Source organism: Clarias gariepinus, chromosome 9, assembly GCF_024256425.1.
Source record: "Clarias gariepinus isolate MV-2021 ecotype Netherlands chromosome 9, CGAR_prim_01v2, whole genome shotgun sequence".
Classification (NCBI taxonomy): Eukaryota; Metazoa; Chordata; class Actinopteri; order Siluriformes; family Clariidae; genus Clarias; species Clarias gariepinus.
The window spans coordinates 30,278,021-30,299,780 of NC_071108.1; the positions used below are offsets into that span (position 1 = coordinate 30,278,021).

At 39.0% G+C, this 21,760-nt stretch overlaps 1 protein-coding gene across 7 annotated transcripts in view; it reads left to right on the plus strand.

The window, feature by feature from the left end:
* The first annotated feature begins 279 nt into the window (after positions 1-279).
* Positions 280-21,760, plus strand: part of cabin1 (calcineurin binding protein 1) — a 70,251-nt gene continuing 48,770 nt past the window's right edge. For 3 of the 7 annotated variants that reach the window (XM_053503261.1, XM_053503263.1, XM_053503266.1), the window contains exons 1-27: positions 337-506; positions 3,006-3,046; positions 3,131-3,226; positions 3,327-3,440; positions 3,516-3,650; positions 3,731-3,911; positions 4,084-4,213; positions 4,958-5,107; positions 5,419-5,867; positions 7,325-7,508; positions 7,597-7,727; positions 8,379-8,596; positions 8,695-8,767; positions 10,024-10,211; positions 11,096-11,233; positions 11,909-12,106; positions 12,203-12,445; positions 12,568-12,712; positions 14,670-14,782; positions 14,873-15,025; positions 16,793-16,999; positions 17,483-17,628; positions 19,064-19,325; positions 19,407-19,577; positions 19,835-19,924; positions 20,060-20,235; positions 21,033-21,253. In XM_053503261.1, coding sequence (XP_053359236.1) covers positions 3,044-3,046; positions 3,131-3,226; positions 3,327-3,440; positions 3,516-3,650; positions 3,731-3,911; positions 4,084-4,213; positions 4,958-5,107; positions 5,419-5,867; positions 7,325-7,508; positions 7,597-7,727; positions 8,379-8,596; positions 8,695-8,767; positions 10,024-10,211; positions 11,096-11,233; positions 11,909-12,106; positions 12,203-12,445; positions 12,568-12,712; positions 14,670-14,782; positions 14,873-15,025; positions 16,793-16,999; positions 17,483-17,628; positions 19,064-19,325; positions 19,407-19,577; positions 19,835-19,924; positions 20,060-20,235; positions 21,033-21,253 — 4,315 coding nt within the window. In that variant the 5' untranslated portion in view covers positions 337-506; positions 3,006-3,043. Of the gene's footprint in view, positions 309-336; positions 507-3,005; positions 3,047-3,130; positions 3,227-3,326; positions 3,441-3,515; positions 3,651-3,730; positions 3,912-4,083; positions 4,214-4,957; positions 5,108-5,418; positions 5,868-7,324; positions 7,509-7,596; positions 7,728-8,378; positions 8,597-8,694; positions 8,768-10,023; positions 10,212-11,095; positions 11,234-11,908; positions 12,107-12,202; positions 12,446-12,567; positions 12,713-14,669; positions 14,783-14,872; positions 15,026-16,792; positions 17,000-17,482; positions 17,629-19,063; positions 19,326-19,406; positions 19,578-19,834; positions 19,925-20,059; positions 20,236-21,032; positions 21,254-21,760 lie in introns of those variants that run through there. The other 4 variants (XM_053503264.1, XM_053503265.1, XM_053503262.1 and 1 more) reach the window with 3 other exon arrangements.

Sequence of the window (21,760 nt, forward strand, 5' to 3'; positions counted from 1 at the left end):
ACAGCAATATGATGTGATATATTCAATGATTATTGTGCAGATTGTGTGGTTACGCTATACTACCCCTAGGGATTAATGAGGTGGGCCAGACGTCACTCCACATGTGCATCAATAAGCCAGTAAACCAGGTTTTGTTTTTAATCAATTCCTTCAGTTCTGAGCTCTGAGGTCAGTAGCGCTGAGTAACCTGAAACGTGATTCGCTCACATGGAGCGCTCGCGTGCGTCCTATCAGCCAATCAAATGTCTCGATGTTGTCTTGTGACTCTGCGTTATAGCAAAAAAGAAGCTCGCGCATCCCTGACCCGGGTAAGAACCTGCGTGAGTTTAACAGAAAGCGTGTAAATATTTATAAATAATAACAATAGGAAATATCGCGTGGTCACGATTATATGTGTATTTAGAAATTACATAAACGTATTATTTGTGAAATGGAAGATTTTTAGGGAAAGTTTATCAGACAGAGCCCGGCTTTATTTAGGAAAATTGTAAACAAAAAGACTAAAGGTGAGTAGAGCTAGCTAACTGCTAACGGACAAAGATCATGAAGAAAACAAAACACAAACAAACTAACCGAGTCATATTATTATTAATATTATATTACATTCGCGGTAGAAAACGTACCTAAACAAGATTTTTTTCCACGTTTCTGATAATGTATCAGATATTTTATGTTCACATAAAATTTTCTTACTTTATAAGTTATGTCGCGAGCCTTCAGTATAACACTGTATAACGTACATCAGTATAACTAGATCAGAACAAAACCCACTGAGACATGATTGCACAGTCTGATCAGGACAGGGGTCAAATTCGTCAACCTCTCCCACTGCTAATTGGTTAATGAGTTGTCTATTTTATTCTCTGCCCGTCCAAAAAGAAAAGTCACACACACTAATACTTAAATGGAACACCTTTTTGGTTTGATTATGACATCATTTTGTTAAGCTTGTGCAACATCACATTTTATTTCCATCCAGAAATAATAATAAAAAAATAATTCTCCAAGATCTTGTAGCGATGGTGGGAGAGTCGGACCGCTGTGTAAAGGCTTCTCCAGCACATCCCAAAGATTCTCAATAATGGTTAAAGTCTGGACTCTGATGTATGTTACACAAGTTGAGACTGATGAATCCTGGCGTCTATAATTTTGGAATATTCCTAAAATGTCGGAAAGGGGAAAAAAATTCACTGATGGAAAAACCTGGTCATTCGTTATCTTTAGGTTTGGTACCTGATCAAATCTTTTTGGGCACATAATGGTGCTGAACTTAAACAGCATTAAACATTACACGGGCTTTTACAGTAGCCAGTAGGCATGACAGGTGCATCACTTCATCAGCTTTGCTTTTTACCCTGATGCATCTATCACTCTGGAACAGGGTAAAAATGGACTCATCAGATCCCTTTCTCCAATGTTCCACTCCATTGGACCTTTCTCCAATGTTCCACTCTGTCCATTTTTTTTACGCTCCAAACTGAATCTCCCAACCCCCCCCCCCCCCCCCCCCCCAACTAAGTCTCACTTAAGGTTTTCTTGTGGTTTTCTTAAGGCTACACAGCTGTTTAACCCCAGTCCCTTAAGTTCGATTGAAACTGTGTTCTACTTTTTTTTTTTATATAATTTTTTTTACTAGTGATTTTAATTTACTTAGCGTTTAAGTAATTTCCCATCACGCTCATTCAGGAAGTTTTTCCGACCACATTTCTTCCTTCTAGATGATGGTTCACCCCTATCCTTCTAGGTTTCATTAATGAGTTTTACAATTTTATTAGCTTCAGCAATCTACTTAGTTGGTTTCTTTTCTTGATGCATGGCAATAATTTGACCCTTCTAAAACAGAGTAACAACTTTGCCATGACCTCAGGATATGTCTTCTGACATGGTTGTTTAAGAAATGAGAAGCTACTCCCTGAATCAGTTATGGTTATCTAATGAAAGGCTCTGACCAATTTGCTTGGTGGTGATTTATTTATTTTTTTGCGCTGGGTAGTGTATATTGGGCACACCATTCTGGAGCAGTTTGAAATCAAGGTCATCTTTGTGGACCAAGACTTAGTTAATTTTTTTACATTAGATCTTTGCAGAAATTAATCCCCCACCACACTAATGCACTTATCTCAGTGTTTCACTAGTGCTTGGGTATCATTCAAGGTAGAAATTTTTTTCAGTATATCAAAGCCATGAACGGAGTGCCTGCTTTATGTCTGCATGGCCTCTCAGGAACTCCTTCAATTGCCCAAACATGTATAAATGGCTTTGAGAAAGATCAGGGCTGTACGGGAAATGTGGCAGTAACTTCCAGACAAGGTCCTGTAATGTTCAAGTGGTCTTGGTGAATGATTCAGGTCGACAGGTTATTCTTCGATTTTCAATTATCGAGCTACTCACTGAATGTTTACGAAAACGACTGCAGCAGGCTCTGGGTCACCTCGGCCAGCATTGTCATTCATGGATGTACGGCCCTCTTTAAAACATTTGCACTGTTCAAGTGTTTTACCGCGGCTAAGAGTCTCATCACTGTACTGTGCTTAAAGTCGTCTGTAAATGTCAAATAGTTTTTACGCCTTCATTCATGAAAAATTTCGTCACAACTTCTGTGATGGGCATTGACTTAAAGCCCTTGCATGCTTTTTCTTTTTCATTTATCGTCAGCAGTTGTTTTATTCTGGTCAGGGTCACTGTGCTTTAAATGACTAAATAGTTTTCAATTTGAGAAATACATCTAAAAATGATCCTCAGGAAATATCGCACACCAATAGAATAAAATGCTGCGGTGGGTGGGATTGGTCAAAAGTTTATACGAAGCAGACGAATAATGGTTTGTTACTCTTGTACACGTCCTCTTCACATGTATTTTAAAAAAAACAAAAAAAAAAAGATCACATCTCAGAAATGAGAAAAAAAAATGTCTCCCTTAAGCATAGGAATAGGTTTAGCTGTTGTGCATGTGTGACCAGGCATCATAGTGAGCTACCCTACAGTGATGTTCTATGTTTTTACAGAGCAGACAGTGGTGATGCTCAGCAACACATAAAAGAAGATGGTAAGATCCGTTTTCTTTAAGCTAAAATGTATTCCTACTGGTGATAATCACGCTGCTTATCGTGTAAGCTCACTTGTTTTGCAGATCCGAATCGCTGCTCTTAATGCAGCCTCCGAGACTGCAGATGAGCATGAGGATCACTTCAAAAGTACTAAGCCTAGTCAAACCAAGGAAGCTCAGGTGAGTGGGTTAATCTTCATGATCTCGATGATAATGATGATGCGGTCAGCTGCATTGATCTTGTGTGATTATTCCATCTTTTTCATCTGTCGCTCTGTAGGAAGCAGAGGCGTTTGCGTTGTACCACCGAGCTCTCGATCTGCAGAAGCATGACAGGTTTGAGGAGTCAGCCAAAGCCTATCACGAACTCCTCAAGACGCCGCTGCTTAAGGAGGTGCATACATGTGACCTTAGATTTTCAATTGTACTTCAGTTTAAATGCGCTCTAACAATGATGCCTTTATCCCAGGCGGTGCCGTCTGAAGATGAGAAGGTCGGGCTGAAGCACCCGGGTCTGATGCTAAAATACTCCACTTATAAAAACCTGGCTAGCCTCGCCGTGCTCAGGGATGACTTGGACACGGCTACAGACTTCTACGTGGAGGTAAAGACTCCTCACACTCTGAGTCACATCTAGCACTATAATGGAAGTTGCTGATGTGTGTGTGTGTCGTCTCGTTGCAGGCTGTCATGCTGGACTCCACCGATGTGAACATGTGGTATAAACTGGGTCAGGTGGCTCTGAGGAGAGTGAGCATCCCACTGGCTCGGCATGCCTTCGAGGTGGGACTGCGTTGTAACCCTGACCATTGGCCGTGCCTCGACAGTCTCATCACCGTCCTGTACACGCTCAGCGACTACAGCTGTACGTAATCAGATTGTGTTTTGTTGTTTAAGTCTGTGAAACCCCCCCTCCCCTCCCCCACCTACTAAGCATACCAGGCGGGTGCTCATAATGTTATTACTGATCGGTATATTTTACTTAATCAGTAACGTTTTAAGATTAAATGGGTTGTCATTGGTGACTTGTCTTGCAGGTTGCCTGTACTACATCTGCAAGGCTCTGGAGAAGGATATGGGCTACACTAAAGCCTGGGTCCTGAAGGAGAAGATCTTCGAGGAGCAGCCCTGCCTTAGACAAGACTCCATGAAGTTATTCTCGAAACTGTACGTCCCTCTATTTCAAATTCTCTCTCATGCCCGGTCATCATTTAGATGTACGTATTTAGTGATGGGAGGTTTTGATCATTTTATTGACTCGGTTCTTTGAATCACCAAAATGAAGGAATCTTTTTTGAGTCATTTGGTTAATTTTGTTCTTTTGATCAGGAATAAAATAAAATGTTACATTTTCAAAAAACAGACCCCCCAACACGTCTACATTCACAAATTTTGGCTATAGTTCCAGTGATGAAAATTTTACGATGCAGCTAAGGATTATATTAAGATGAATAGAATGAGCCGCTCACCTCTCATATCTTCTGGACTGAATCATTCGTTCTTATGTCTTGGCTGAATCGTTTGGGTTTTTTGTCACGTGACTCTCATAGTCGGTATTGTCTATGAGAGTCACGTGACAAAAAAGAACAAACAATTCAGTCTAGAACACTCATGAGAAGAACCGCTCAATTCTGTTTCCTGTGTACTGCACTGCATAGCGCTTGTGGGAGTCACGTGACAAAAGAACAAATGATTTAGACCAGACGACACGAGAGGTCTACTAATTTCTGTTTCCTGTACATAACCTATGTAGGTTTTACGATGCTTTGCGCATGCGCGCCCACTAGAAAATGAACGAATCAATCTCTGGACTACTCGTTCTTCTGAATCACGTTAAAGACAACCCATCACTAACGTATATAGAGAAAATCTGACTGGTTACGCGGTGCTGTATGTGTGTCCTGCCTTCAGAGATATGACGATGCACTACAGTGATGCAGACGAAGAGGAGGCTCACAGTATTGTAGAGGAGGCGTTAGAGCTGAGAAGACAGAGGCAAGCGAAACTGGCACAACCTCCTCTGCAAGACCTACAGCTGGTGGAGCCCATCAAACGCTTTACGTGAGTCAACTACTGAATAACGATATTGCGCGTCAGGCCGATGTGGATGAATATTCATCCAATTTCTGGAGGTGCTGGAAAAGGCATCCAACCAGAAATATATTCATTCATCTTCAGTAACCGCGTTATTCTGGTTACGGTCATGATGGATGCGTAGGCTTTACCAGGTACATATTACATATTGGGAGGGATACTAATGAGAAATCATAAATAATATATATGCTGTTAATAAAGCATTTATTATGGACGTTAAATTTAAATTTTATTTGTCACATATACAGTATACATCATAACAATATCTCTGTGTACAGTTGGAAGAATGTAGGCGAGAGCTTCCTGGCCATGTACAAGCACCAAAACGAGTGCCTGGTTCCACGACCTGACTTTGGTCGCCGAATCGACCTCAGCATGTACCGTGATCCAGACAGCGTTCTCCAGACACCTTCAGAAGTCCAAATAGTCCCAGACACAGAGTCACCCCAGTCCTCCACCTCTGTTCCTGCACCTGAGCCTCTTCCACTACCTCCAGCAGACTCCAGCAGCCCCAGTGCCAGCCAATCCCTGCCCTCTGAGTGCCCTCCTCAACCACAGCCTCAAAGCAGCAGCAGCATAGTCAGCCAGAGCGCCATAGATGTTGTCACTGTTGCTGTAAGCACTACTCCTGCTCCTGCTGTTTTGAATGGTAGTGCTACTGCTGTTCCTCCTGTGGGCACTACTACCACTGTTGCTGCTTCTGCCAACCCTGCTGCACCCCCTGGTGGTAAGTAATCATTCACATGTTCCATATCTGCTTTCCTCACCCAAATATTTTATAAAGACAGATTTTAAAGACGGGCTGCCATGTGAAAAAAAAAAGTTTAAATGTCTGTATCCGGAAACTAACAACCCCCTTCTTGGAAAACAGACAATTAAAGTTATTACAATATACAATCACTCTTGAGACCAAATAAGAAAAAATTCCGCCTATCCAGCAGTTTTTACAAATCAACATTCTATAATTTGTGAAAAGAAACCAAACTATATCCGTCCACTTTTCCAGAATTGCACCATGGGATCTCAGAAAGCCTAAAATTTATCTGTATTTAGGGGTGAAAAAAGTTTAAAAAAATAAATAAATATCCCAAACCCATCCAAACTAATATAATCACCATTTTTTGGACATAAGAGAGAAATTACTACCCCCAGTACACACGGATAGATCAAAATCAGGAAATACAGTAAAGTGGCGGCAGCTTTTGCAACAAATCTACTGCTGCTGAGTTTATGCGTCCAAGATCAAAGCTAAGTTTTCACTGCAGAGGCAAATGCTCATGGCTCTGAAATTCATTGAATCCACATCAGAAAGGATTACCTGATAGTAACAGACTCAAAATCATGTCTCCAAGCATTAGAAAACGTAAAAACGGATCATTCAATAATCATGAAAATCCTAACCAAGTTATATTTTCTAGAATCCCAATAATTTTGACAGAATTTTCTGGTGGATTCTCGGACACTTAGAGGGAAAAAAAAACCCAATCAAACGCTTTATACCTTTCACAGATTTAAAACCAACTTTAAATGTATACATGAAAAACAAATGGCAATCAGAAGGGATCAATGTCTAAATAATAATAAAAAAAAACTACATGAAATAAAGTCTGATGTTGGAACAACATAATCAAGTCAAGTTGGGGTCAAGTCATTTATACAAGGTGCAGAATAGGACCCTTAAAAACTACACACACATTTTTATTATCAAGAGAACATTCACCACAGTGTTCGTCCTGTAAAACCCTTCTGTCCATCAAACATTTTATTTGACTGTAATTCTTTCACTCCTGTGAGAAACTTATTTTATTCTGTTGACACTTTTGAAAAAGTTTTTAAAAAGGTAAATCCAAATTTAGTTTTATACTTCTTAAAAAAAATTAACCTTAAACATCTTATCTAGTTTTAATATCAAATAACAAAAACTGACTCTTGCCAGAAATGTAGCCCTAGGGGCTGACATGGCGTTAAATAAATAAATAAATAAATAAATACTGATACTGTTTGACAAATGTTGATGGAAATATTTCAGGTATTAAGTAGTATAGCACTTTATAAAATTTTGTTTTTAAGGCATGATTACAGCTAACAATCTTTTAAATGGCAGTTTAACCTATTCTTATTTTATTGTGTTAAATGGCAGCAAAAAAATTCATGTTTAGAGCAAATTTAATTGCAAAAAAAAAGTTCTTATTACAGTTCTGGACTCGCCTCTGAACGACAAAGCGAAGAAGACCACAAAGAGGAAGAGAACGATAGATGACTCCGGAGAGACGGCCAAGAGGAGGTCTGCACGCGTTCGCAACACCAAAAGCAAGAAGGAAGAAAAGATTGACTTCCAAGAGCTGCTACTTAAATTTCTACCACCTCGGTACAGTGCTCTACAGCATCATCATACTTCTGCATGTTTACTTGAGGGTTTATGTTATTTGTCTGATAATAGTGTATCTCTATGAAAGGTTGAAGAAGTTTAATGCTGATGAGGATGAGGAAAGCTTCATGGATACACAGTGTGAGGTGAAGCCCAGCTCCAAGCTCAACCAGGGCACTGGGTCAAATCTCTCTGATTACATCAGCTCAGCGGAGAAAGGTAGAGAGCTAGATCTTTTCTCTTTCAGTCTTTTTTTGTTTCTTACTTTAAAGTTGTATGCCTACTAATGGAAGCGTGCAGTTGTTGATTCTTTCTTATGATAAAAGAAAAATGTTTATATAATTTCAAATGCGAACATCCCTATGTCAATATTAAAACTGTACTATACTAGCATTTTTAAATAGTTGATACTTTTACTATGAAAAACCTGCTTTATTCTATGTAATAGGAATCTGTCTCTTAAGGGACAATGGTGCCTTTGTGCAGTCTCTTGTCTAATCAGTCTCATCGAAATGTCTTCTCGATAGTGTCTCATGAACCGATTTTGGATGCTGCTGTAACAAATTTATTACCTTTTTTAATCCTTTTTTTATTTAAATCCAGCAGTCTAATGCCTCTACCTCAGAGAGAAAGTATCAAAACATTTAAAAATTCATAACTATCAGTATCGAAAGAGAAATTTTTGCAACATGACAACACAACTACTTACTCTGAATGAAAGAGAATTAAGTCAGGCTCAGAGCTTCTGTTCAAGTTTCATTAATCTAAATTATGTTTACGGTTAAAACTCAACTTAATGCCTTTTTACTTTCTTTACGCCACACCTTAATATGTAATTCGCACAGTTAATATTTGAATATTGTTTCACAGAGCATGAGGAAGTGCATTCCTTCCTGCTTGCCAACATGGAGAACGGCGGCATCCTGGAACTCCTCATGCGCTACTTGAAGGCAATAGGGCAAAAGTTTCTGGAAGAGTGGCCCAGCGGATTAAGCGGAGTGGTGATGGAGATTTACAATTGCTGGAGGCGACACAGCGCAGGCCTGCCCAATCCACTTCTCCGAGACTCCAACAACCGGCACATCAAGGTGTGAGGGAGAACCAGAGAAAAGTGATCATTTAGTTTTTCTTGTGGTTTTTGCACTTTCTTACTCGGGCCTGTGTTGGTTGTGTGTGTGTGTTACAGGAGACGATGATGATGAGTTTGTCATGTATGGAAATGCAGCTGGAGCAGTGGGTCCTCAGTAAGGGAAAGAACAGTAAGATCTTACAGCTCACACCTCCATCCACACAATAACCAGTCTCACTAGGGTAGGTGTTCTGTGTCCATGAGAGAAAATCTTATTCCTGGAGCAATGCTCAATTTATTTATTTATTTATTTTTTATGCAAGAAAAAAATCTAAGATGGATTTAAAAGGTGCATGTTGGGTCATGTAAGACTGCAAAGTCTAGTTAAATATTCTCATGGCCAAAACACAGTATTGGTGCTGAATTGTGATATTTTATGTGATGCTATGATTTATGTTATAAATATAATATAGAAAATGTGTGTGACCAGAGAAAATAGTTCTGAACTTTATTTAACATGAAAGTGACCTGTTTTGCTTCCCTTAAAATTTCAGGTCTTTAACTTCTGCTGTTTTGGAGAAATTATTTTTTATGTGCCCCATTTTTATACGGTTTCACTTCAAACTATAATAATTTAAAATAATTTAAATTTTTTTTAATATTGATGATAAAATTGGTGTAAGCTTCAAGAAGCATATTATTTGTGAAAATTGTTGTTTAAATTAAAGCATTTCAAGCAAAATTAAGAATTTTTCCCCCCAAAAAATGTAGTGTCCATAACCATGTCAAATTCATGTTGCAATATCATAACAATTTGGCATTTTAGAATAATACACTTTCTCAGGTTTATGTCTTTTCATGTAAAATCTACTGTAAATTGGCCAAGTTTCATCTAAATGACAGTTTAAGATCATTAAAAGGTTACGGACACTACATAAAAGGGCATGAAATTGTATTTAGCAAATGTGTTTCTTTTTACTCTGATAAAAAAATGTGTATGCATATTTGCAAAAAATTAAGCGTGGATCAGGAGATCAGAAACATTAATTATTATGAAAAATGGTGTTATATGATCCTATCTAAAAAAAATTTTTTACGCAGGTGAGACACTTTTTAGCACCAATAGGAATATTTAGCAATTAGGAATATTGTGATCAAATAACAATGAGAATCTGGAACATTTATAAAGTTTGCAATACAACTGTGGAGGCCCAGTGATGTAGTGGTTAGCACTGTTGCCTCGCACATCTAGAAGTATGAAATCCGATCGTGAATGGGCACTGGACAATGTATTCATAACAGTATTTTTTAAAGTGTTTTACTTCTCTTATACAATAGGATTGTTTTATTTGTGGTTCTTGTAAATTATTGAACAACATCCCTGTAGAAAATGAATTGACATCTTCAATAAGAATCACAGTGCTGAGGTTTATTTTGTCTTATCAGCGTCTCAGAGGAGGAATGTGTCAGGACACGGGGCCGACCACAGCGAGCTGGACAGCCAGGAGAATCGCTTCCTGACCGATCTGTACATGCTGGTCATGGCGTCCTCTCAGACAGATGTGTTCGAGCAAGACTGGCTGTCCTTCGCCGTCAGAGTGCACTGGCTCAAAGCTCGGCACCTCGCTTTTCAGGTAAGTCACATAAGTGGTCCTCGATATCGTGTCGATCATTTGAGCTTTATTGCAAAATGTACAATACTGCTCAAAGGATTGGGATCACTTGCAAATTTAGTTGTTTCCAAAAAAAAAACCTTTCCATGCAATTTACAAAAAAATTATATATTTCACAAACAATTAAAGTAATAAAGGCAAACTTTATTTGGATTTAGACATTCTGTTAAGGTACAGTATTGAACAGAAAATGAAGTGTGTGTATCTCGTGCATGCGCACCTGCATATGGAGAATATTAATTCATGATTAATTCCAAGCTTTTAAGGAAACCTTTTATTTAACCTTGTAGTCACCTTTTATTTTCTCGAAGTAATGAAATGATGCCTACCTTTTAATTAGCTGGAATTCTAACTGTAATGGAGCTGATCTGAACCCTACTGAGCTGTTGTGGGAGCAGCTTGACCATATGGTATTAAGAAAGACATCTTGTCTTTCTCCAGAAAGCATTTGGTGAAATCAGATTATCTTGAAAAAATTGACAGCTAGAATGTCCGCCAGGCTGTAATTGCTGCAAAAGATGATTTTTTTGTTTTGTTTTTTGTTTTTTTGATGAAAGCAAAGTTTGAAGAACACATTCATCATTTTCATTAAAATCATTATTTTTAACTCTGACAATGTCTGCATGTCTTGTTTTTTTGCTATATTTTCTATTCAGACTAATTTTGTTTGTGTGTTTCTTTTTGAAACCAATAAAATTTAATTCCAAACTTTTGAGCGGTGCTGTGAATATCTATCAATGCTTAGACATTGTAAGAATAATTGTGTACTAGTGAAATTGTGTAAAATGAAATAGTTATCTTTTTTTTTCTTTTTTTAACACATCTCTTGCTTTTGTTCTGCATAGGGTGATATGGAGGAGGCATTGGAGCGTTATGATGTGTGTGTAGGGCTCCTGAAGAGCCAGTCTCGCACCAGTGATGGAGACAAACTCATTATCCACATGCCTAACCTTTGTGTGGATTCAGACATTTCTGTCGAGGAGGTACTGTATTATACAGGAAATGTAGTGTGCGTGCGTGTGCGTATCCAGTGCACATACACACACACCAACAATATTAATTAGAGGTTATGACTTCAAAGCTTTTACAGAAGCCTTATTTGGTACTTTTTTTTTTTTTTTGAAGTAATAAAATGTCCACCTTTTAATTCAGACAATGACACAGTGTACCACAGTTTGAAAAGTTAATTCTATACTTTAAAAACACTATGAATTAGAAGGGCATAATTTAACTTCCTGCTTTCCCCGTTTATACAAGCCAATTTGGTCATGAAATTAATTGTTAAACAGCTGGATGTTTTCAGGTGGATGTCACTGTGTGTCCATGTTGTATCCTCATGAACTACTTTGTTTTATCTGAACCTAATTACACACTAGCAAATAATCAGCTGATCCATTAAATCATGAGGTTGTTATCTCTGAAAAAATTAGCAAAGGTGCTCAGTTTTATCATTTTAAACTGTTTTAGTGCGTCACGAGTTCCTGATCTTAATTTAGTATCGCTTGTTTTACAAAATAACAAACGTTTTCACAGCCATGTTAAACTGGATTTTCTTAGCAGTAGGATGTCATTTAAAATTTCAGCTTATGGTGAACAAGTTATGTTGTCTTTTTTTTGTTTGTTTTGTTTAATGATGTCATGCTTTTTGTCTGTGGTAGATTGAGAAGAAACTAAAGTCTCTGGAGAGGTGCCAGTCACTGGAGGAGATTCAGAGGCTTTTCGAGGCTGGCGACTACCAGTCAGTGGTGAGGCTACTCCAACCCACGCTGAGCTACGGGCCCAGCTCAGCACGGCCTAAGCCACTGGAGTATGTCAGCTCAGCCCCGGAGAGACCAGCACAGCTGCTACTGCTTCAGGTGACGCATCCACACATACACACACACACTCACACAAACGCAAATGCATCCAGAGCTAGCCCTCTAATACTCATTTCCCTCTCTCACGTGTCGAAGAGCTCCTTGCTTCGCGTGAAGGATTACGCTCAGTGTCTGGAGAGTACTGAGGTGGCCCTGAATGAGGCCATGCAGCACATCAACGTCTTGATACCCAGCAGTCCATCTGCTAAGGAGGAGTGGGTCGCCACAGTCACGGCCATGCTGCGGGGAATCGAACAGTGCATCACAGAAGATCCGCACCTTCTCACCAGAACACCACCTGCTACCAACCTGCCTCGCCTCGCCAATAACCTCATACAGGTTATTCATATTAATTTGGTGTCTCTTACTAAGAGCATGCTTGTGTGTATATACTCTATATAGCTGAGAAACACCAGTAAGGGGGGTGTGTGTGTGTGATGATATGTCTGTTCTGTTTGTAGCTAATAGCCTGCAGCATGGTGTTGCCAGACGACCATCACTTCTCCTCCATGCTGCCGTGGATGCTGCTCTACCACCTGCTCAAGCCGGACGAGGCAGAGCTCGACTGCTCACTCCGCCAGCACCAAGCTGATGACGATGACGACGGTATATTCCTCGAATCACATCACTAGAGGAGATGCATAATTACAAACATGATACACATTTATGTACGAGTTTATGAGTTATACAGTGTTTCCTGACAGATTGGTCTTCTTTGGCTTTTCTAAAACTACCTAAGGAATGTGTAAACAAGTTGTTCAAAATATCAGCCAGGAGATGAAACACTCCCAAGGATTATAAGAAGATTCAAAATGCAATTCCAGTTTTTGCAGTATACGACTATGATGCGGTCCAGCAATACAGCACAACCTCTATTGTGGTATTGCCGTGAAAACACCACTTATTATTCAGAGATTATATTTGTTTGGTTAATTAACCCACTATTTTGCTCTGCCACCAAACATCCTTCTGTGACAGGCGGAGCTGGCGACCAACAGTAAGAGACCAACAGTGTAATTAACAGTGGTGAAAATATTTTTAGGGAGTTATTTTTTTTTACCTGTACTACACTAGAAAGGTTTGGGATCACATGCAAATTTCTTTGTTTTTGTTTAGGGTCGTTTATTTTTTTACATTCTATAACAGTACTGGGCATTTCAAAACTATAAAATAACACATTGTGAATTGTGTAATTATGTAGCAACAGCAATAGTCAGTTGATATTTTAAGATTTTAAGAGAGAGGTCAGCCTTTCTGGAATTGTTCTAGTACAGTATTGTCAAGTGCATTTGCAAAACCCATCCGGCACCCCATGATTCATGGCTCTCATGAAGACCTTTTCAAGAAATCAAGGCCAAAACTTACCTCTGCTATAGAGGAAAAGTTTGTTTAGCGTTACCAGCCTCAAAAATTACCAATCTACAAACAGCACCTTTATAGACTTTATAGATGATAAGTAGCAGAAACATCTTAATATCAACTGTTCAAAGAAAAGTATTGAAAATTTTGGACGCCTTCAGCATTGTTTTACAGTGTAGAAAGAAATAACAATCAGAAAAGACCATGGAGAGAGTGATCCCAAACTTGGTTGAGTTGGTGAATAGTCCTGTACGTCTAGTAAGTTTATATATATATATATATATATATATATATATATATATATATATATTCATTTATTACTCTTTAGAATATCACCTCAGTTAATTGCCAGGTTCTGGGGATGAATCTTAAATAGCGTCAAATGGAAAGCGAATGCACTATAGTGTATGATTCATTGTCCCACACACCAAGTACAGCCTTTTGGCTCACGGTTTAGACGCCCACTTTGTAGCCCATACGATTTAAAAGGACTTGGAATTTTATTTTATTTTTTTTTAATGGCACAACATTATCAAATGTGTTTTCTTGCTAAAAGTGCTTCTGTGACTGGTTTTTAGCATGTTTTTTGGCAGACAGCTGCTCTTCCCTCCTCTTTCTGGTACTGTAGCCCATACAGACCTACTTATTAACGGTTATTAGGGGACCTGGAATGTAGATTAATGCATGTACTGTAGTTAAACGTCTCAGTGGTGTTTCTGTTCATTATCTCCACTTATGGAAAGCCTGTTGTCCAATCAGATTGGTTGTCCGTAACTAAGTGTCGTATAAAAATAATTAAAAACTGGCAGCTAGTGATCAAGAAGTGTATTTAATAGTTTTATACTTAATTAAAACGTATTATGTAACTTCCCTAAAGCATGAGCAATGTTTTTATATGCACGATGTTGCTTTCTTGAGCCAAATGACTCATTTCTCAACTCGGCGTGTTCATTCGTTCTCAGTTGGACTGCTTTGTTCCGACTGTAGTGGGCCGACTAATTGATCATTTAATCGGTTATTTTTTGCTAACTGGCAAGCTGAGCTTTTCCTGATTCACACTGAAAAGGGGATAAAATGAACATGATATATTAAGAAAAAAAAAGGCAGAGCAACTACACACAACAGCCGTACAGAGCGGAGCGCAGATAAAGTAAAGAACGATATGGGTGTTTCCTCAGCACTGTGATTTTTGTGTGTTCTCTAGAGTACGACAATCCCCTCTTGCCATCATCTCTGGCGTTATTAAACACGGCGCATGAGTCCCTGGGCCGTCGCTCCTGGTGCTGCAACTCTGATGGCGCTCTGCTCAAGTTTTTCGTGAGTCTAAGTAAAACTTTCCCACTATACAGTATTTTCTCCCTCCAGTTTAATAACTCCTTTAAATGTTTAACGTATATATTGCCACAGGTGCGCATTCTGCAGCAGAAGCTCCCTGAAGCAAATTCACTGCCTTATAAGGAGGACTTGGAGATGGCACTGGAGCAGTGCTTCTACTGCATGTATGCCTACCCAAGCAAGAAGAGCAAAGCACGCTACCTGGAGGAGCACTCTGCACAACAGGTAGCTGCACACTTTCGCTTCAGCCTCACGCGTGTCAGTCTGGGAAAACCTGTTGGAAGGTTGTCACTGTAAATTATTATTTTTTTTTTTGTCTTGAACATACTGCAAGTATATTTTACCAAAATGAGCTGGAACTGTTATTGTTTTTACTTTTAATTTGGCTTGTGCTATTTTCTAGAAAAAACCTACCTTGCAGTAAAAATATCCAGTTTGCTTTAAATATCTACAATCTTGCTATTTGCGTGTGATTACCTCACAGGATGAACGTCATGCTTCGATCAAGTCATTAATAGCTGCATACTGTAATGAAATTAATTTAGATGTAACTAATATAAAAAAAAAGATTTATATTTAGATACCGGCTTCAAAAATGTCCACAACGCGTACGTTATCACAATAAAGTGTTAGCAAATGGGTTTGTGTGCCGTAAAAGACAAATCCAAAGTGTGACATTTAAAAAAAAAAATTTCAAGAATGCCATAAGATCTCCCTGGCAAACTCTGACATCCTAATTAAAGATGCAGGTGCATGCATACAGAGTACGAGCTGTAGGAGCACAATGTGTCATCGGCATACACACATAGCTGTACAGACAAAGAACGTAGTTGAAAGACTTTTAGAGAGCATGTCCCAAAGGTACGCGGCCTCATTACCCTTCCTTCCCACTGTAGCTCTTTGCTCAGCAGTGCCTCTGATTGCTCACCATTTTGATTCAGCAACTCCCGCTTGAGTTCCAGCTCCTCTCTCTCTCTCTCTCTCTCTCTCTCTCCCCCTCCTTCTCTCTGCTTGATTACCTTCTCCCCTCGGCTCCTCTGTGAGCTTTGTTACTTAATGAGTTTACGAGTGTTTTCCCAAAGCTAATTAGGCAGCTGGGTGGCGTTAGGTCTGCAGCGCGCCGACTCTGCACTAATCAAGTGATTGATTCTCTTGTGGCTACATATATACATACATACATACATAGACACACATGCTCTCTATTTAAGGGGGATTCTCTGTAGGTGTGATGGAGGACAACCTTTTCCTGTTTACTCACTCATTTTGCAATTAAAACATCGAAGAATGACGAAGTACTTCAAGATTTACATTCCTAATTTGTTCCTCCTTGCACACACAGATTACCGTAGCAGTAGATTAAAATTTGTAACACCAGCTGATTTCTGTTGTATAAGAGGAATAAAACATTGGGGCATGCCGTTATTAGAAAAATAGAAAATAGAAAAATATTAACTTTAGGGCTATATCTGGCTCTTTTTTTTTGAGTGAGAGGAGACATCCATTAAAATCTGAAAGATATTGCTATGTCCTCTGTTTTTTTTTTTAATAGTTCAATAATTCAGTGTTTTGTCACTGCATCTTGTCTTGATTATGTGCAAGTTAATGAAATCCACTCATCTTGTGAGTAATTGCACAGCTGCCGTTGTATCTCTTTATTATACCCTCACTATGATCAAGCACTCACCATTATGCACTAATCCTTCCCATCATGATTTACAATGCCTCGCATAAGTGTTCACCCGCTTCGAACTCGTCCACATGTCATGTGTTGAATGTGTAAAATATACTCAGTTGGAATTCAAACTGATTCATGCAGTATATTTAGTAACTGTAACAGAACTAGATCTCTTGGCCAAAAGCCCTTCATTAGGTCTTAAATAAACCTCTGCTTCTAATGTGAATAATTTACGAATTGTTGGCAGCTCAAGTTCCCCCTTGTACCAGCGCATGCAAGCGTACTATACAGCATCCTCCTCTGCTCATCCCTGTCAGGTCGAGCTGCAGTGGAGTGACGCGCTCTTCTTGTTCGAGTACTTCAAGCCCAAGACCCTGCCAGAGTTTGACAGCTATAAAACAAGCACAGTGTCTGCAGAGCTAGCCAACCTGCTAAGGAGGCTTTGCGCAATCATCCCTTCCTCCGACGAGCCTACGCTCTCCGTCGACGAAGTGTCAGCCTACATAGAGGGAGGAACGCTCAAGGTCTGAATCCATAAACCACTCTTTCAGTTCTGTTCGGGCCTGACTTTTCAGCTTCCAGTAATGCATAGGGATAAAGGTTTGGCTGAAAGGATAAAGAATGTAATGTCACACTTCAGTGACTTATAAACTTATAAAACTTTTTATAAACTTTAAAAATATATTAAAGAAACCTAGTCAGCTAATGTAACCTGGTCAGCACACCATCTGTAGAAAAATGCATGTAGATGTTGAAAAGCGTGTGAGTAGTTGGCATAGGTAGTCATTCATGCAGCATCATAAGTTTGACTACACTATGCTACATTTGAGATATGTTATGTTTATATCTAGTAATAAAGGGTTTATTAATAGTTCAGGTGATGCTGTCTGAATAAGTGCAGTCTAAAGTTTATTGCTGTCCATAACCAAGTATAATATTAAGTTTTCTCCTTAAGTTGTGTCCCTGCAGCATTAAGCAAAAGTAAGCCTTTTTTCGTGTTTATCCAGGCACCTTCGCTCCCAGAAGGAACCCCTCCAGCACCCCTTCTGGTCAATGAGCTGTACTACTTGTTGGCTGACTACCACTTTAAGAACAAGGAGCAGGCCAAAGCCATTAAATTTTACATGCACGACATCTGTGTGTGCCCCAACAGGTCAGTTTTAGCTATTTTTGCTCAAATATATTGTAAAATAAACCCTAAAAATAAAACATTTTCCTTCTGATTCCATTCAGTTGGTAAAATTATATAAAGTTGAATGTATTCCAGGATTGCAAGTGTGAACCATGATTATTAGGGCTGGGAATCAACAGAGGTGGAAAGAGTAATACAATTTTGTACTCAAGTAAAAGTACGGTTACTTCTGTGAAATTTTACTGAAGTACAAGTAAAGTTACCCTTTTAAAAATAAAGACAGACAAGCAGATCTAAATTTCAAACTAGTTTTTAACTGAAGAAACACCTTTGCATAATACAGCTAAATTGGTCACTTAAATATGGCCAGGGGTTTGCCTCATAAGAATTTAATTGCATTTCGCTTTCAGCTGGGTCTGCATCACTGGCGTCTGTTTTGTCATCTCCATCAATCAATCAGTCAGTTTAGTCGTTTCCGGGGTGCAATTTTTCTTCTTCATTTTCATTCATTAATTTTTTACTCAGTAGTGAATATGATTGAAAATGTAGCGAAGTACAATTCTTCAAACAAAACATACTTGAGTAAAATTACAGCTTTTAAAAACAACTTAAGTAGAAGTACGCAAAAAAATTCACAGTACTACTCAATTATAGTAACGCGAGTAAATGTCATTTGTTACTTTCCACCTCTGCTCAGTGCAGATTCTATTAATGTTGTGATTCTGTAAGTATCACGGTTTTCATAAATATCCCAATCCGATATTTTTTTTTTCTGAAGAATTTGAACCTTTAAAAAAAAAAAAAAAAATATATATATATATATATATATATATATATATATATCATAGTATAGTATTAAAGCTTTCTCACTTAAAGTGCAGCATTTAAACAATACAAACTAACTTCAAATACAAAAGTTTAACATTTAACTTAAAATGAATCAAAAAGCTACATTTTTACTGTGCAGCACATATCTGTCATCAGTCATAATTATTATTTTTAAAACAAACTTGGCAAGTAATTCATTACTACTACATGGGATGCCAGTGAGTAAATAGTTTAGACCACCTGAAGGATTATAAAGAAATATGTACCACCTGAAGGATTATAAAGAAACTGACGTTTAACCCACTCAGATGCCTTCAAAGTTTTAAACATGTGTTGAGTGGGTGTAAGCGCGCGGCCACATTCAGTTTTTAACGTGCGTATTTACCACTGCACCACTCAGAAGCTTGTGCATTGGCAGAGAAACCGGTTATACCCAGTGTGATCGGTCATGGCTGATGAAGCTGAAAAACAGCCAGTTCCAGTCACTGGCTGATTGGCCGGTGCATCTCTATTATAAATTTCTGCATGGAAATCTGCATGGTAATCCAGGAATCGGCACACAAAAGAATTGCGATTCATAACACCCTAGCCCCCCCACCTCCATCTCTATTGTTTATAATTATTCCAGATTCGACTCCTGGGCAGGGATGGCCTTGGCCCGGGCCAGTCGCATTCAGGATAAGCTGAACTCGAACGAGCTGAAGAGTGACGGTCCGGTGTGGAAGCACTCACTCGCCGTGCTGACATGCTTTAAGCGGGCACTGGAGATCGACAGCTCCAACCTCAGCCTGTGGATCGAGTATGGCACCATGTCCTACGCCCTGCACTCTTTTGCCTCCAGACAGCTCAAGCAGTGGAAGAACGAGATGCCCCCGGATCTCACCAAATTGGTGTGTATAGCAACGAAGATATATCACCTCATGAGTAATGATGAGAATGTATTTATGCTGTATAATAATAACTGTGTGCAGATGGAGGAACGCAAGAATTCGATGCTGGAGACGGCGTATAAGTGCTTCCAGAGTACATCCACATGTGGAGTAGACTGTATAGAGGAAGAGTGGCTTATACACTACATGCTGGGCAAGATCTCTGAGAAACGCAAGTTACCACCCAAAGAATATTTAAAGCTCTACAAACAGGTGGGTTTCTCGTCTGCCTTTGTGCAACACAACAAGAAGGGTGAAGCATATTTTTATAAGTTTTGTTTCTGGATATACAAAGAATACAGTATTTTAATAAAGTATAAAAATATAATAAAGTATTTTTTACTAGCAGTATATCTTTTGCCTTATACATTTCAACAATCTATAATAATTAAAGATGGATAGTTGTAAAAGACAGATTTTAATGTGATTGTGTATTAATCCAAGTTCTTTCTCTCTTCCTTCCTTTCCAGTCTGCTCATTTTCTTCATGAGGAAGCTGCAAGGTATCCCCGAAAAATCCACTACCACAACCCACCTGATCTGGCCATGGAGGCGCTAGAAGTAAGTCAAGTCATCAAATTAAATATAACGCGTTTTTTCTTTCATTCATTCTTTTTTTCATTCATTAATTTTTTAAATGTTAATCCATTTTAAAGCACTTCAGTTTACGTCTCTGATCTGTCCCCTCCCTCACAGCTGTTCTTCCGTACATCTGCCACTATTTTGAAACTGTTAGAGAAAGAGGATGACGAGGACGAGTCAGAGCAGAAGGGCCATCTGGACTACGAGCTCTTCTTTAACATGCTAACCGATGCTGCTATCGGCCCTTTCGCCCGCGGAGAAGAGAAGAGCTTGCCTAAAACAAGTGACAAGTATGTCGGCCTTGTTTATGTTCAGACCCATTGATGTACAAGATATTTTTAATAGCCACTCTGTACTACTGTGTGTCTAAGCATGATTAAATAAAAAAAAATTACCAAGTACGTCATTACGGTATTCCTGATATTTATTAGGCAGTCTGTCATGGCTTGGGAATGGATCAGTGTTTCAATCACAAGGAGGGGTTCTTACCTAAATATCCAGCTCTAATTTGTTCAGACAAGTTTGAAGTAAAGTCCAATATTTATTGACTCTCTTAATCGACACTTGAGCTAAATCAAGCATTTTAGCTTGAGGTAAATCTTATTCAGGGTGTGGAATCTACTTGTTCCACTAATCAAGATAGACACACATGTTAAGACATTTAAACAATATAGTTGTTTATTATAATAATAATAATAATAATAATAATAATAGTAAATAAATAAAGTTTAAACATATACAAGCTGCTTGATTTAAACACTTGACAATGTGCACGCTACATGGTTTTTTATAATTAAGCTTAAAATTCTTAGCATTTGTTAAGGAATATTTGTTAATATATATTTTTTGAGTTGTAAAATATAGCAAATTTTGTTGATGTTTAAATGTAACAGACCTGCACTAAGCATATTGTTTAAAAAGTCACATGTATTTAAATAAACAAATCCCTAAATAAACATTTAAAGTCAAACTTAAACATGCTAGCCTCCTCAACATTGATTCAAAGACTCAGAGTCCTGATTCTTTATTAATAATGGAGTCGAATTATGGAAGTATATAATGCAATTTTTATATATATGTTCCTTAGGGAAAAACTCTCTTCTTTGAACGATGAAGACTCCCACTCCTCCTCAGCGGTGACGGCGTTGATGGCAACAAACTCTACAGCGACAGCCGTGCCTATGACGACATCGTTGCCCGGCGGCGGTGCGGCAGGTGTGACTTCCCCCCCGTGCGTGGTCACTCCGCTCGACCACGATTACGCCAAACGTAAAAAGCTGCAGCAGAGGCAGGGGCAGCCGCAGGACGGTACAGTACACCTGGCCTGGAGTTCATACTCACTCACACACTTGCTTACCTGGGGAGGGGGGGAGGGGCGGGGTGACCCTGATCACAGTTTTGACGGCTAATCCTCACTCTGGGGTTTGGCCAATGGGCTTGGGTTTATAACAATGACTCCTCCCACCCCTGCTCTTACCATCTGCACGCTGAGGATCATGGGAACATGAGTGACAAAGCTGGCAGGGTCCAGATTGGTTTACTGAGGTGAAGTGAAGTGTTGTTAGTGAAAACAGAAATCGAGATGATGATGTTCGAGGATAAGTCGTTCACAGGAACGTTGTCATGATGGGAATCTGTTGATGAGAATCCAGTTAGTTCAGGAAATCTTGGAAAGCAAAGTAAGCAGTGTGTCTTAGGTGTCTGCAGCCTGTTCATCAAACAAGATTTGGGACGCAGCCTAAACTTTGCTAAACAAGTAAAAGGGTCACAAACAACTTTCAGTAAACTTACACTGATGCAATATGCTTCATACAC